Raw genomic sequence first — 13,129 nt, forward strand, 5'->3', positions numbered from 1 at the left:
CCTGTACATTTTTAAAGGAAAAAAAGGTGAAGAGGATATATGCCATGGTTGGAGAGCATGTTCCTTGACACAAAAAGGCATGCAAGAGAAAGTTCTCACTCTTCTCCAGTACAAATTCAAGGATTCAAATTCAAATTGAATTCCTTTAAGGAATTCAAACTGTATTGCTCTGTTGACAGGTTTTCAGCAACAGCATTGGAAAAGTGACTACTCTTCCTAATTCTACACCAACCCAAATGCTTTATGAGACCTTACAATCTTCTATTTGACAGAATAGGAAGACACCACATGCACCCTTTTCTACTACATTTAGGGAAGCAATCAGTAGTAAAAGGGCTTCCATTTGTTTTCTTTATAGAATGAAATCTGTATGCAATCTTCCTCACAACTCTGTAATACTTGCCTACTGCCTAGATGAGACTGTAGGGCCATAAAATGTTTTCAGGCTTATGTTCTACAGATATAATGAACTGTAACTTGTAAAAAATTCTCAAGTTCAAGAGAATTTTTCACACATTTACAGCAGTAACTTGTGAGAAGAGATATCTGGTATAAATAATTAAGCATGATTTAATTTTAATTACTTGACACAGTTGAAGTCAATTATCATTGTTTATAACCCAAAGGTATCAGAGAACTATACTTTTTTCCCCATTGGTACTGGTCATTAGCATCTATTGATATTAGTTATATATCATAGGAGATAGGTTTCTTTATAAATAAATCCATAATCACTGATCCTTTATATAAAGAAATTTTCACAAAATAGTAACAATCACTTATTTAAATTATTCTCTTAACTTATATGCTAACTTAACCAAAATAAGAGATCAATAATTTATACAAATTGTTTTGCTTTCAAAGTCAAACTAGGTATAATGCCTTATGTAATCCTTTGTTAACTCTGAACACTTTTAGTGTAATACTGATTAATTTAAAGAGGTTCATGTCTCTGCATTAAAAGCATTACAAAATTAGACTTAGCTGTATGAAAAGGATACTTACAATTTCCATTTTGAGTCGCAAGTCCCTCATCTTCAAATATGTCAAAACACTCTTGACGAGTTCGTGTTGTTTCTGTTTTAAGTACATCTAGAGGCATTCTCAAAACTGTAAGGTTATATTGAAGGGAGTGGGACAGATCATAGCTATAGCTAAAATTTGGAGGGAAAAAAATTAAAAATCTGAAAAGAATTACTGGCCATCATACTGAAAAATTTCAGTTATCCAAAACAAGTTGCTTTAATTTACAGTACTGTATCTTCTAATTCTACAGTTCCTTAGAAATAAAATACCAATTAATCCAATGACAGTGAACAATCAGTATGCTTTATGGTCTGAATTTCAAATGTGTGACAAATTGAGTGAATTATGAGAGTCACAATTCTAGATTATCCAGTCTGAGAAATCAAAATGATGGAATCTATTCACAAAATATAATTTTCTAGTGTATTACAAACACTAGATCATAAAAAGGGAGGTTTTTTATTATGATGGACAAGATTGAATCCATCCATATATGCATTCCAATCCATCACATTATTCTTTTGGGGGGTAAGCAACTGAACAAAAAGACAGAAAAATAGCAAACTAAAGATAGCAATAGCACTTAGGCTTATATATTGCTTCACAGTGCTTTTACACCCCTCTCTAAGCAGTTTACAGAGTCAGCATATTGCCCTCAACAATCTGGGTCCTCAATTTATTCACCTCAGAAGGATTGCAAACCATAATTTTTTCTATCATATACTAATTCATACATACACTAATTCATACATTTGCTCTTTAAACTTCTCATCACTCTGTTTTGGAGGATTTTATTAAGTCCATCCACTTGACAGTTCATCACTGTATTTACACACTTACTTAAGTATCTCCAATCTCACTGTATTCAACTTACAAACAGTCCTTGGGTTACAATAACAATTGGAACTGGAACTGCCATTGCTAAGTGATAAGATCATAAAGTGTGAAGTCATGCGACCACGTTGCTTAGGAATGGCACCTCTTGACAGTCCCGGTTGTCAGTGATGACTACATAGATTGTTAAGTAAGAGCCTCATGTGACTGAAACTTTCAACTTCCTGCTGGCTTTCCCACTGATTTTGCTTGTGGGAAACCGGCAGGAAGCATCAGAAATTACAATCATGTGATTATAGCTTGCTGCAACATTGTAATTGTGAGCCGGGCACCATGCACTCAGATCACTATCATGTGACTGTGGGGATGCTGTGACAATTGGAAATAAGAACCTGTTGTAAGTCCCTCTCTTTTAGCACTGTTGCACATTTGACCAGTCATTGAAGGTCATAGCATGAGGATGAATTCTACTATTATGTTTTCCCTGACTACCCAAGTCCTATTTCATATAATAAAGTAGACACAAACAACTGTTGTACACAGCTATTTTAGTTTCTTATGATATGACCAAAAAAAAAAGAATCCTAGCAACAAGCTAGGAACTTCCCTCAGTACTCTTCCACTGGCAACTTGCACATCTAAAAATGTCTAATGGTAGTATCTTCTAATTTCGTTCCACTGAGATAGGTGGTTTTCTTTAAGTTGTATTATTTTTCTATACTACATTCAAAGCCTTCTAAATACTGCCAATCTCCTACTTAAATAACGCTACATAATCCTTCAGATCTTTCCTATATCGAATGAAAATAGGTGCAAAGGATTTGGAATATATATGAGTTGCATTGAAGGAGAGCAAAATGAAGCATGGAACCAAGACTGAGAACAGTTTCTCTTAAGAGTGGATGTCTTATGTGTTGAATGGAGGTTTTTAATTCTTCAGTTACTTTTCCTATGAAATACCACAGGACTCAATTCTCCTGTCAAAATTATTTTGAAAAGATGTAATGATAGCTGACAGAATGTGAATGTGACAGCAGCTGAGAATATAGGAGCCTAAGGACATTTTTTACAATGAATCTGGAGAATACACCGTAAAAAAGTTACATTCCAAGTCCTTAAAACCTGGGATACTGAAACGTCTAAGTTGTAGTCATTCAGGATTACAAAATACTTGATATGGTACACTCCAGAGGAAGATCAGGTTATGCAAATTGGTAAAGAGGTAAGCAAGAAAGAGAGAGCTGAGTAACTTGTTCACAGAGATGCTGTATTTCAGTCATTTGGAATGGCATGGCATGGCATGGCATGGCATGGCATGGCATGGCATAGCATAGCATAGAATACAATAGGTTTATAGGCCGTGTGAATATTTTAAGTATACAATTCTAAGACAATAAGAGAAAGAAATATGAAAATTCTAGGTTATCCTCAATAATAAATCAAGGAGCCCTGTTGGCGCAGTGGTTAAAATGCAGTATTGCAGGCTAACTCTGCCCACTGTCTGGAGTTCAATCCTGACTGACTCAAGGTTGACTCAGCCTTTCATCCTTTTGAAGTCAGTAAATGAGGATCCAGATTGTTGGGGGAAGTATGTTGACATTATAAATTGCTCAGAGAGTACTGTAAAGCAAGGGGTCCCCAACCTCTGGTCCTTGGTCCGTTGAAAAGTGGGAAGTGGCAGGCGATTGGGCAAATGTGTGGGCGCATGAAGCTCCATTTCAGCAAGTAGTGGGCACGCATGCAAAATCATCTCCCCTTCCCACTGCTGTTGCTAGTCCATGGAATTGGAATGGTTGGGGACCACTCCTAAGTGCTATTGCTAGTGTTATTGTTAATGATTCCAATAAATACTTTAAAATTCAGTTAGAAACATACCTGAAATAAAAATTACTGGATAGATCCACATTCTGAAAAATTCGTAGGTATCTACAGACAAAACCCAAAAGATAATAAAAGGTATTTTATGCAGAAAGAGTATGCTGTCTTTGACACTCTCTATCAAAACCTTTTGTACTAGCTTTATCAAATAAAAACCTTTATTATGGTCAGTGATCAAAAGTAAATACTGTTCAGTAACAATATTACAGGGGGCACAGGGATTGAGAGCAAAATAGGTGAATAAATTATACACACAAAAGGAGAGGAAAAGTGAAAACTGTACACAAGAGTAGCAGACCATATTTAAAGAAGGCAGCAAAAATTGGAAATAATTCTTCACTATTAAGTGCAAACTATATTTCTATATGATGGTCTATCAGGTATTAAATAGCAATATATTAAAATTTAGATAAACAATGGGGTGATAAAATGTAGACGCATACACTGAACTAATAAAATTCTATCTGGAATACATTAAGCACAATTGATGTTTACTTAATACCTGATTAATTGTTTATCATTAGCACAATTTTGGATTATATAAGATGAGAAGAAAGTGAAAGATAAAGAAAAGAAAAATAAAGTGATTCAAGGAGACTGAGTTATCAGGTTAAGTCTGACGATAATTTTTGCCTTATTTCAACTGTTGCAGATATAAATTCAGCTACTACCCTAGTGATATCAGGATCTGAGACTGAATATAGAGATAATGGATATAGAACTTGTCCATTCTCCTCGGCACTCACAGTAAAATGGGAGTTGTCATCATACAGAAGTTACAGTAAACGAGGACATACAGGATTGTTTCAATCTCCCTGGCAACGTAAGAGCATGTGCACTGGGATACAGGGTTGCTGGCATGTATTAACTAAAACTTTAGTTTTTATTCATTAAGTTGTCAATGCCTTAATTTAGATTTCTGCTTTCTGAATTCAAAGTCTTCCTCTCTTCTATAAGAATGAAAATGCCAGGTAAACACACAACAATAACTTTCTTTAGCAAGAAAATATTATAAGAATAGCAGTTGCATTAAAGTAGACCGTTATCTCTTATTAAGGTCTTTCACAAAACTTCTATTTAGCATCACACTTTGCCAAGTAGACAATCTATGGTAGCTCTGTTCCTAAATCCTAATCCTCTACTTCTATATAATTTGGGGGTTATTTAAGATGAGAAGTTCACTCCATTATCCATAAAACAAAATACCTTTTGTTACAAGAACCAAGTTCTTAATCCATACATACTTCCATAACAGAATGGCTATTAATTAACATAAAAGTCTCATTATTAATGCATACAAAATACCAATGAATTACACAAAAGCCATATACCGGGGCCATTTAGGTCCCTGAAGGAAAACCTCTGCATAATTCAGAAATCCAAATTAAAGCATCTTAAACAGATTTCTGTATCCTTCCATTTAAGTACATATAGTGAATGGCAGCTTTCTAAGTAATACCGTAGATGACATCTTCCACGTGACACTGCTTCATGTAGTTGAAGAGCACTATCATCTTACTTCTCTTTTCAAAATTTATCATGCTAACATAGCCCAGCAGCAAGAATCCAGAAGCAGGTCCAAATTTTGAATTGTACATATTAATTCAAGCTAAAGGGAGCAAATTTGGAGCTATTATAGGCTGTATCGGTTATGTGCATCCTCTTCAAATCACACTACAGAAATATTTCATTTATTTCTTATGATATTGAACGTGTCACTGGAAAGAAAGGGAAGCAATAAACCATGCAACCTACAACAAACCTAGTTGCTAGGCACAGTTTTTCTCAAAAGGTTTTTCCCTTTCTTTTCCAATGTTCTTGCTCAGGTTTGCTGGTTTTTTGCTGTCATGAACTACAGGAAAAGTGTTACTCATTCCCCAAAAGCCATTTGTTCAGGCTGATCAACTCAGTATGAAAATTAGAACCAACACTCTGCATCTAATTTTTTTACATGAACAATCATGTAGCTCAAAATTCTAATCCTACAAGTAAAGACTCTCTTGATGCAAGCTTAGATATATCTAAGTAGATATATCTAAGTTGGTTTCTTGGCAATAATATGGAAGTGGATTACATTGCTTTCTTTTTCCAGACCAGCTGATAGCTTTTTAAGATCAGCTAAAGCCATGATTGCGAACCTATGGCATATACTTTTTACTTTTTTTTTTTTTTACTTTTATTAAACATTTATAGGCCGCCCTTTTCCCTGAGGGGACTCAGGGCGGCTTACAATAATAGGGGAGGGGAGTGCAGGACAAAACACAAAAAGAAAATGTGAGTAAAAATAATTAGCGGTAAAACACAACATTCATTCAACATTCGGGAGGGGCGAGAGTAAAGTCTTATCCCCAGGCCTGACGGGATAGCCAGATCTTGAGGGCTGTGCGGAAGGCCTGGACGGTGGTGAGGGTGCGGATCTCCACGGGGAGATTGTTCCATAGCGTCGGAGCTGCAACTGAGAAGGCTCTCCTCCACGTAGTCGCCAGTCGGCACTGACTGGCGGATGGAATTCGGAGGAGGCCTACTCTATGCGATCTGATGGGACGAAGGGAGGTAATTGGCAGAAGGCGGTCTCTCAAATAGCCAGATCCACTACCATGGAGCGCTTTATGAATGGTAAGTAGGACCTTGAAGTGCACCCGGAGATCAACAGGTAGCCAGCGCAGCTCACGGAGGATCGGTGTTATGTGGGCGAACCGTGGTGCGCCCACAATCACTCGCGCGGCTGCATTCTGGACTAGCTGAAGTCGCCGGATGCACTTCAAGGGCAGCCCCATGTAGAGCACATTGCAGTATTCCAGCCTAGAGATCACAAGGGCTCGAGTGACTGTTGTGAGGGCCTCCCGGTTCAGGTAGGGCCGCAACTGGCGCACCAGGCGAACCTGGGCAAATGCCCCCCTGGTCACAGCTGACAAGTGATGGTCGAAACTCAGCTGTGGGTCCAGGAGGACTCCCAAATTGCGGACCCTGTCTGAGGGGTATAAATTTTGACCCCCCAGCCTGAGTGATGGAACGTTAGCCAAATTGTTGGGAGGAAAAAACAACAGCCACTCGGTCTTGTCCGGGTTGAGTACCAGTTTGTTAGCTCTCATCCAGTCTTTAACAGCCTCAAGACCCCACAGGCGACATGCAGAGCCATATTTGCTGGCACGCCAGCCAGCTGATTTTCCAGAGGGCCAGGGGAGGCCGTTTTCGCCCTTCCCAGGCTTCAGGAAAGCCTCTGAAGACTGGGAGGGTGAAAAACAGCCCCAATGGGACAACTGGAAGTTCAGAAAGGAACTTCTGGTTGGCCCGTTAGGCCTGTTTTTCACCCTCCCCAGCCTCCGGAGGCTTTCCTAAAGCCTGGGGAGGGCAAAAACGACCTCCCCCGCACACCCTAAAGCCGGAAACAGATCATTTCCGAACTTCCAGTTGGCCGTTTTTCACCCTCTGCAGCTTCCGGAGACTTTTCAGAAGCCTGGGAAGGGCGTAAAACAGCCCCAATGGGCCAACCGGAAGTTCAGAAAGGATCAGTTTCTGGCTTCTGGAGGGTCTCTGGAGGGCTGGAGGAGGCCGTTTTTGCCCTCCCCAGGCTTCAGGAAAGCGTCTGGAGGCTGGGGAGGGGTCATGCATGCATGTGTGGGTGGGCTTGCACACGCATGCACAGGTGGGCAGGGAGGATTGAATTGGTGCGTGGGCACACAATTTTCGTACGCCATAAGAAAAAGGTTCGCCATCACTGAGCTAAGGTAAGCAGTATATGGTATCACATGTTCGTCCCTGTTATCCAAAAAGGAGACTGAAAATTACCTTGCTTCATCGGGATGACTCACTCGTACAGAGTCATTTGGAATGTAGATCATATTTGTATCTTCTATTTTATATACTGCATGTCCTCCAATATCTGCCATCTTTCGTCTCTTTGTAATTAGCACAATGTAATAACCTTCTAAGAATCTGACAAATCCTGCAAGAAAGAAAACAAATTACCTATTATTTGTATCTGTCACTTGATTCACTATACTACAAGAAGGCTAAAAAAACAAGCACAAATTCTGTCAAGGTTGCAATAATTATATTGTATTTCAGGCACCTTATAATACCAGAGATTGGGGGGGGGGGGCTGTCATTCCAGAATAAATATTTAATCTACAGAATTTTGCTAAAGTAACTGCTTTTTCCTGTTAAATTATACATGAAATAATTAATGAATATAAATTGAAAAGTATTTTTCAACATGGCTGTTCACTTCAACTCTTTTGAAAAATTATGTATTGCGTTCTCAAAGCATATTTCATCAAACCAATGCCTGAGGTGAACTGAGGAAAATGGAATGTCCCATTGAGATGAAATCTAAGTAATGAGTTAACTGAACGTTTCTGTATAAGGAAGACAAGGCAGAAAGATAAAAGAGCTGGAAATGAGAGAAAGGAAAGAGGCAGTTAACAAAAGGGGAAAGGAAAGGAAAAGAAAAAAATGATCATTCTGCAAATGAGGATAGTGCTCTACTTCTTTAAATCTATGTTTTATACATAGTGTGTGTGAGAGATATATGTACAATACATATAATGTATTAAATACAATTTTAGTTGTCCAGCTAAGTAAATGAGAAAGCATAATTAAACTATTAGGAAGACTTGATGCAAGAGCAGATAACTGCAGTATAACAACACTTGATTTATCATTTTAAATTATATATTACCTATCAGCCCTCATCCCCACCCACCATATAAACTCAGAACTATACCACTTCTAACCAGGCAAATCTAATTTAAATCTAATTTAATTAAATTCTAATTTAATTTAATTAATGCTTCCATTAATATCTGACACTACAATGTCAGATATACTTTGTTCTTCTTGGCTTCCATCTGAATCAGCTGTTCAGCATTGCAATGTATGGTAGATTTCCTAGCAAATCCAGACTGTTAGCCTTTCCCATAATGAAAATTTTCATTAATCTACAATATTTGACACATCAGATTAACTTTTCACTCCTTTAATCTATCGCAGTTATCAATCAAGAATTTTGGCAAATGACCTTTTATTATGATTCTACAAAGAAGGAGTTATAGCTACTTGTCTATTCAGAGAGTCATTCTGTACACTGTAATAATAGAAAATAGTATGATGTTCAACTTCAACAGCAAATGTTGCAGCCAAGTACATGAAATTGTGTGCATTCTAAAAGAGGAAGTTTTTCCCCATCAGCCTGTTTCAAATGCTTCTAATAAAGGAACACCAGAAAATTGGACTTTTTCCAATGGTGGCACTACTTTCAATGGAACATTCTTCTTATGTACTCAAATAAATAATGCTGCATGCAAAGAAATCAAATAGCTGCAACACATTTTATCCTGTCATCTCCCTACAGTTTCATTACTCCTACTGCCACCCCAAAAATATCCCTTGAGGATTAGGAGTACTTCCACATAGTGTGAACTGTTTTCTCCTGGTTGCAGGACAATACATTTCAAATGTGAGGAGTCTATTATCAAAGTTACACACAGAAATATTGCAGAACGTTATGCAAAATGCAAAAAAATATAATAACAATGATGTATAGTTGGCCATGAAGGCCTATGAGATGGTAGACAAGCACACTCAGTGGTTGGCTGCTGACCTGGCCCAATCTGAAGATGATTTAAAACAGATTCTGGCCATTTTCAGCTTCTGGAAGTTTAAGTCTGTTAGGTTGCAAAACATTGATCTAAAGTATGGGTGTCAAACTCAATTTCATTAAGGGCCACATCAGGGTTTTGTTTGGCCTCAGGGGGACTGGGGTGGGGTATACGTGGGTGGGGTGGGTTTGGCCAGGGCATGGCCAGATCGACATCACTCGTGTCAGGAGCACTTGTGGTGGCCAAGTGCTAATGCGAGACTTCCTTCAGACCTTCCCTTCCTCTTATTATAATCTCCTTCCTTCCTTTCTCCCCCCCCCCACCCCCCACTGAGCTCCGTTTTCACTGACAGAGACACTACAGGCTGGACCTTTGCTGTTTCCAGAGTGGCTCCGCAGACCAGATCTAAGCCTTGAGTTTGACACCCCTGATATAAAGAATAATTTGAAAGACAGAGACTTTGAAAGTTCTGTTTTTTTTAAAAAAAACTGAAAAAGGGAAGAATTTCAAAGGATAAGAAAAACACTCAAGGTTGAGACCAGAGATCATCTGAGGAAGATGTTGCAATAAACAAAGATGTGACCAGTTGATATTACCCTATCAGTTCATTCTTCCAATGTCTTGAGTCTTGACCATGCCTGTACATCCCAAGAATTCCATAAAATACTTGTTCTGCCAAGTGTTTTTATGGAGGAATGATTGGCTGTGGCAAATGTGATTGTCCAAAATTGAGCAGTTCTACTTGGGAGAATCTGACATCAAACTCAAAGGTAAATATTACTGGGCTTTGTGTAAAGTAGAAATTATTTACAATGTGAAATAAGTTGAACATACTTGTATAGTACAATATTTTTAATAGCTATGCATTCCAGCTGTGTACTGGCATTTCTGCTAACAAATGGAGCGCTGTGAAAATTGTCTATGGTCTTTTATGTGAAGATGACAGCATTTGCCATAAAAAATGTAATCACCTTGGGAAGCATCCAACATCATTTTTCTAGTGGAGTGATATTTTTTTCTCCTCCATTTCACAGTGTACCCTCTAAAGTTACTTTAGAGATTTGGGAATGAGTATAAAGCAATGGAGGTCAGAGTGAAGGTAAAGCCTTATTGTTTGAACAGATAAAGAACTGAATAATTTTGGATGCAGCCTTTTGAGCTGCATGTGGAATCGCATAAGTCACTTTGAAGCTGATATTTCCATTTGCACAACACTGCATTATACTCAAGAAGGAGGTTCTGGTTTTGAATGTGCAATTTTTCTCCTATGAAAGTGAGCTTGTAAAATAATTAATACTTTAAAAGAATAAATCTATATTGGATTAGGACAGTGATGGCTAACCGTTTCTGGACTGAGTGCCCAAAACGGAATGCGTATGCCCGCCCGCCCCACGCATGTATGTGTGATCTGCCCTCCTGCCCCTGCACATGCATGGGCAAAGCCCACACACACACACATACACTCTGCCCCCTGCGCATGCGCAACAGAAACCCCAAAACCAGCTGGCTGGCAGGAGGTGCATGTGCATACGTGGTGGAACTGAACTGGGGCGTCGGCTCACGTGCCCTCAGAGAGTGCACTAAATTATCCTAATCACGAGATTAGGGTAATTCACATGTAAAGTTGTTTCTATGAAGAGCTGTTTTTGAGCTTCATGCTGGCCTCACTGAAATTGCATACTCATTCCTAGTAATAAGCAATACTTGCTTATTGTTAGATGTTAATCAGAAGATGGATATCAGTCCAATTTCATCATCATATGTAAGCTTTAATATTGTAAAATACTTTAAAAAACAAGACTAGGAAAACTAGCTTTTAGAAAGTAAAAGTCTTAAAATATAAATTCCTATAATGATACAACAATCAGTTATTTGATATAATATTAATCTGAGATTTGTCTGATAGAAAATTCATGTTCTGATTTCATTGCAACATTAGCATACTCTTCTAAACTTCTCAGGGAGGAGATTGGCATTTTCTCCCAGAAGGTGAAAGTGCTTACTGTTGCCCACCTGTCAATTATCACAGTGCGTCAGGGTATGCAAACTTTTATATTATTTATAACCTGACAATTTTGTTCCGGGAGATTTTTTTAAAATACATCTATAATCAACAAGTACTTTACCACACAGTCACCAGCTCTTAAATCTTGCCTTTCAATTAAAAAGTAAAAACATGAAAGCAGTTTAAGGGGAAGAATACATATTAATATTTGAAGTTCCTTAATTTGTCTCAACTAGTTGCATGTAAAGCAAAAATAAAAATAAAAAGTGATTCACACAATGAATAAGAACAACCAAAATTATAGCACACAGCGGTATACTAACTATTGCAAAGATTTTCTATGTTTCTTCAAGTAGTTAATTAGTAGCCAACATAGTTTGAATAATTGTCACCATTATATCTGCAGGATCAGAAAAAACCCACCTGGAAAAACAAAACCTGACCCACATATTAAAATATATAATCATAATTTTTAGTTTCATATTTAGAAAATACTATGTAACTGCAAGCGTTTGATTATGAAAAAATGCAATTTTTAATCATGTGCTTTATATATAGGCAGAAATGCAGTTCATTACATTCTTGATATTATTTTTGATATTGTGTTACTGTGCCTGCTTTTTAAAAGTGCATGTTTTCATAAGAATTATAGAGGAAAATAACCCTGTAGTATTAGTGCCATAGTATCATTATTTACTTTTAGAAAATTGCATTAATGTTGTTATACTTTTCTGCTAATGAAAACATAACGACGCTGTTCTCCTGTGTGCTGCTTGGAGAGTCCAAGCATGGGTTAAATTCTGCCTAATTGTGCAAGACTGTATTGGAAATCTTTAGCCATGCCTCTGGTTCTGTGCTAGTTAGTTTTTCAATTCAGTCTAGCCCAATAGACTTATCTAAAGTTTTTCCAGCAGTCTAACTCATTGCTTAGACTCTCCAACCTTATAATATTTTTTTGAATTTTTTCCCCGTTATTTTTCTCCTATACTTCCCCATTTTTTTTCTTTAAGGGACTTGGAGGGCTTGGAAAGACTTTTTTCCTTTTGAATTTCCCTCCTTTAGCTCAGCAGGATGCCTGGGGTTTTCCTCGGGCTCTGGCGGCTGTCGGGTTCGGCTTGAAGTAGCGTGAAGGTCGGCAGCCAGGCCCCTCTACGAGCATCTATCACAGGGCCCAATCTAGGCAGGCAGGCAGAGCTGCTAAGGAGGCCATACGTGTCGTGAGGCCTACTTGTGCTAAGGGCAAGGGGCAGTCCATAGGGTAGGATAGGGATTCCATCTGACACCAGAAAGCATTGGAGAAGGAATTTGCCAAGGCCCAGCATAGGGCTGGCTCTACCTCAGTACCTCAGGGGTCTGTAAACCACCCCATTTCAGAAAGTGAGGAAGAAGGACATGATTTATCCCCTGATATCACTCTGGGTAATACAGGATCTCCAGCTCCATCCATAGCAGAGGCTGCAGGGCTCTTTGATTGTCCTTCAGACATGGAGGCTGAGTCCATTCAACAGAGGTCTCTGACTCCAGACCCAGTCAGTGCTCCTGCTGAGACGGGGACCTGTCCAGCGGAGGATAGGGGCCCTAACCTTTTTGCAGAAATGCAAGAAGTAATTGCAAAGGCCATTTCTCAGGGCATTGCTGAGGGCCTGAAGCAAAAAGATAACCGTCCACCCAGATTGGTACTCTTCCCACCCCTAGTGGCAGTGACAAGAGGTTGTATACTGAGTGGCTGCCTGGGACATTTAGGCGTCTAGCTCAGCCTCTTTCTTTTCTAGAGTGTTTCTGTTCT

At 38.6% G+C, this 13,129-nt stretch overlaps 1 protein-coding gene across 1 annotated transcript in view; it reads right to left on the reverse strand.

The window, feature by feature from the left end:
- Positions 1–13,129, reverse strand: part of FIG4 (FIG4 phosphoinositide 5-phosphatase) — a 96,715-nt gene that overhangs the window by 69,661 nt on the left and 13,925 nt on the right. Inside the window, exons 4-6 of the mRNA XM_087718655.1 lie at positions 7,528–7,684; positions 3,736–3,786; positions 1,006–1,154 (exon numbers count right to left, since the gene is read on the reverse strand). Of these exons, the coding sequence (XP_087574781.1) occupies positions 1,006–1,154; positions 3,736–3,786; positions 7,528–7,684 (357 nt within the window). The remainder of the gene's footprint in view (positions 1–1,005; positions 1,155–3,735; positions 3,787–7,527; positions 7,685–13,129) is intronic.

The sequence above is a fragment of the Thamnophis sirtalis genome, unplaced genomic scaffold (assembly GCF_051295495.1).
Source record: "Thamnophis sirtalis isolate CommonGarterSnake01/CBP01778 unplaced genomic scaffold, rThaSir2_p1.2 scaffold_6, whole genome shotgun sequence".
Classification (NCBI taxonomy): Eukaryota; Metazoa; Chordata; class Lepidosauria; order Squamata; family Natricidae; genus Thamnophis; species Thamnophis sirtalis.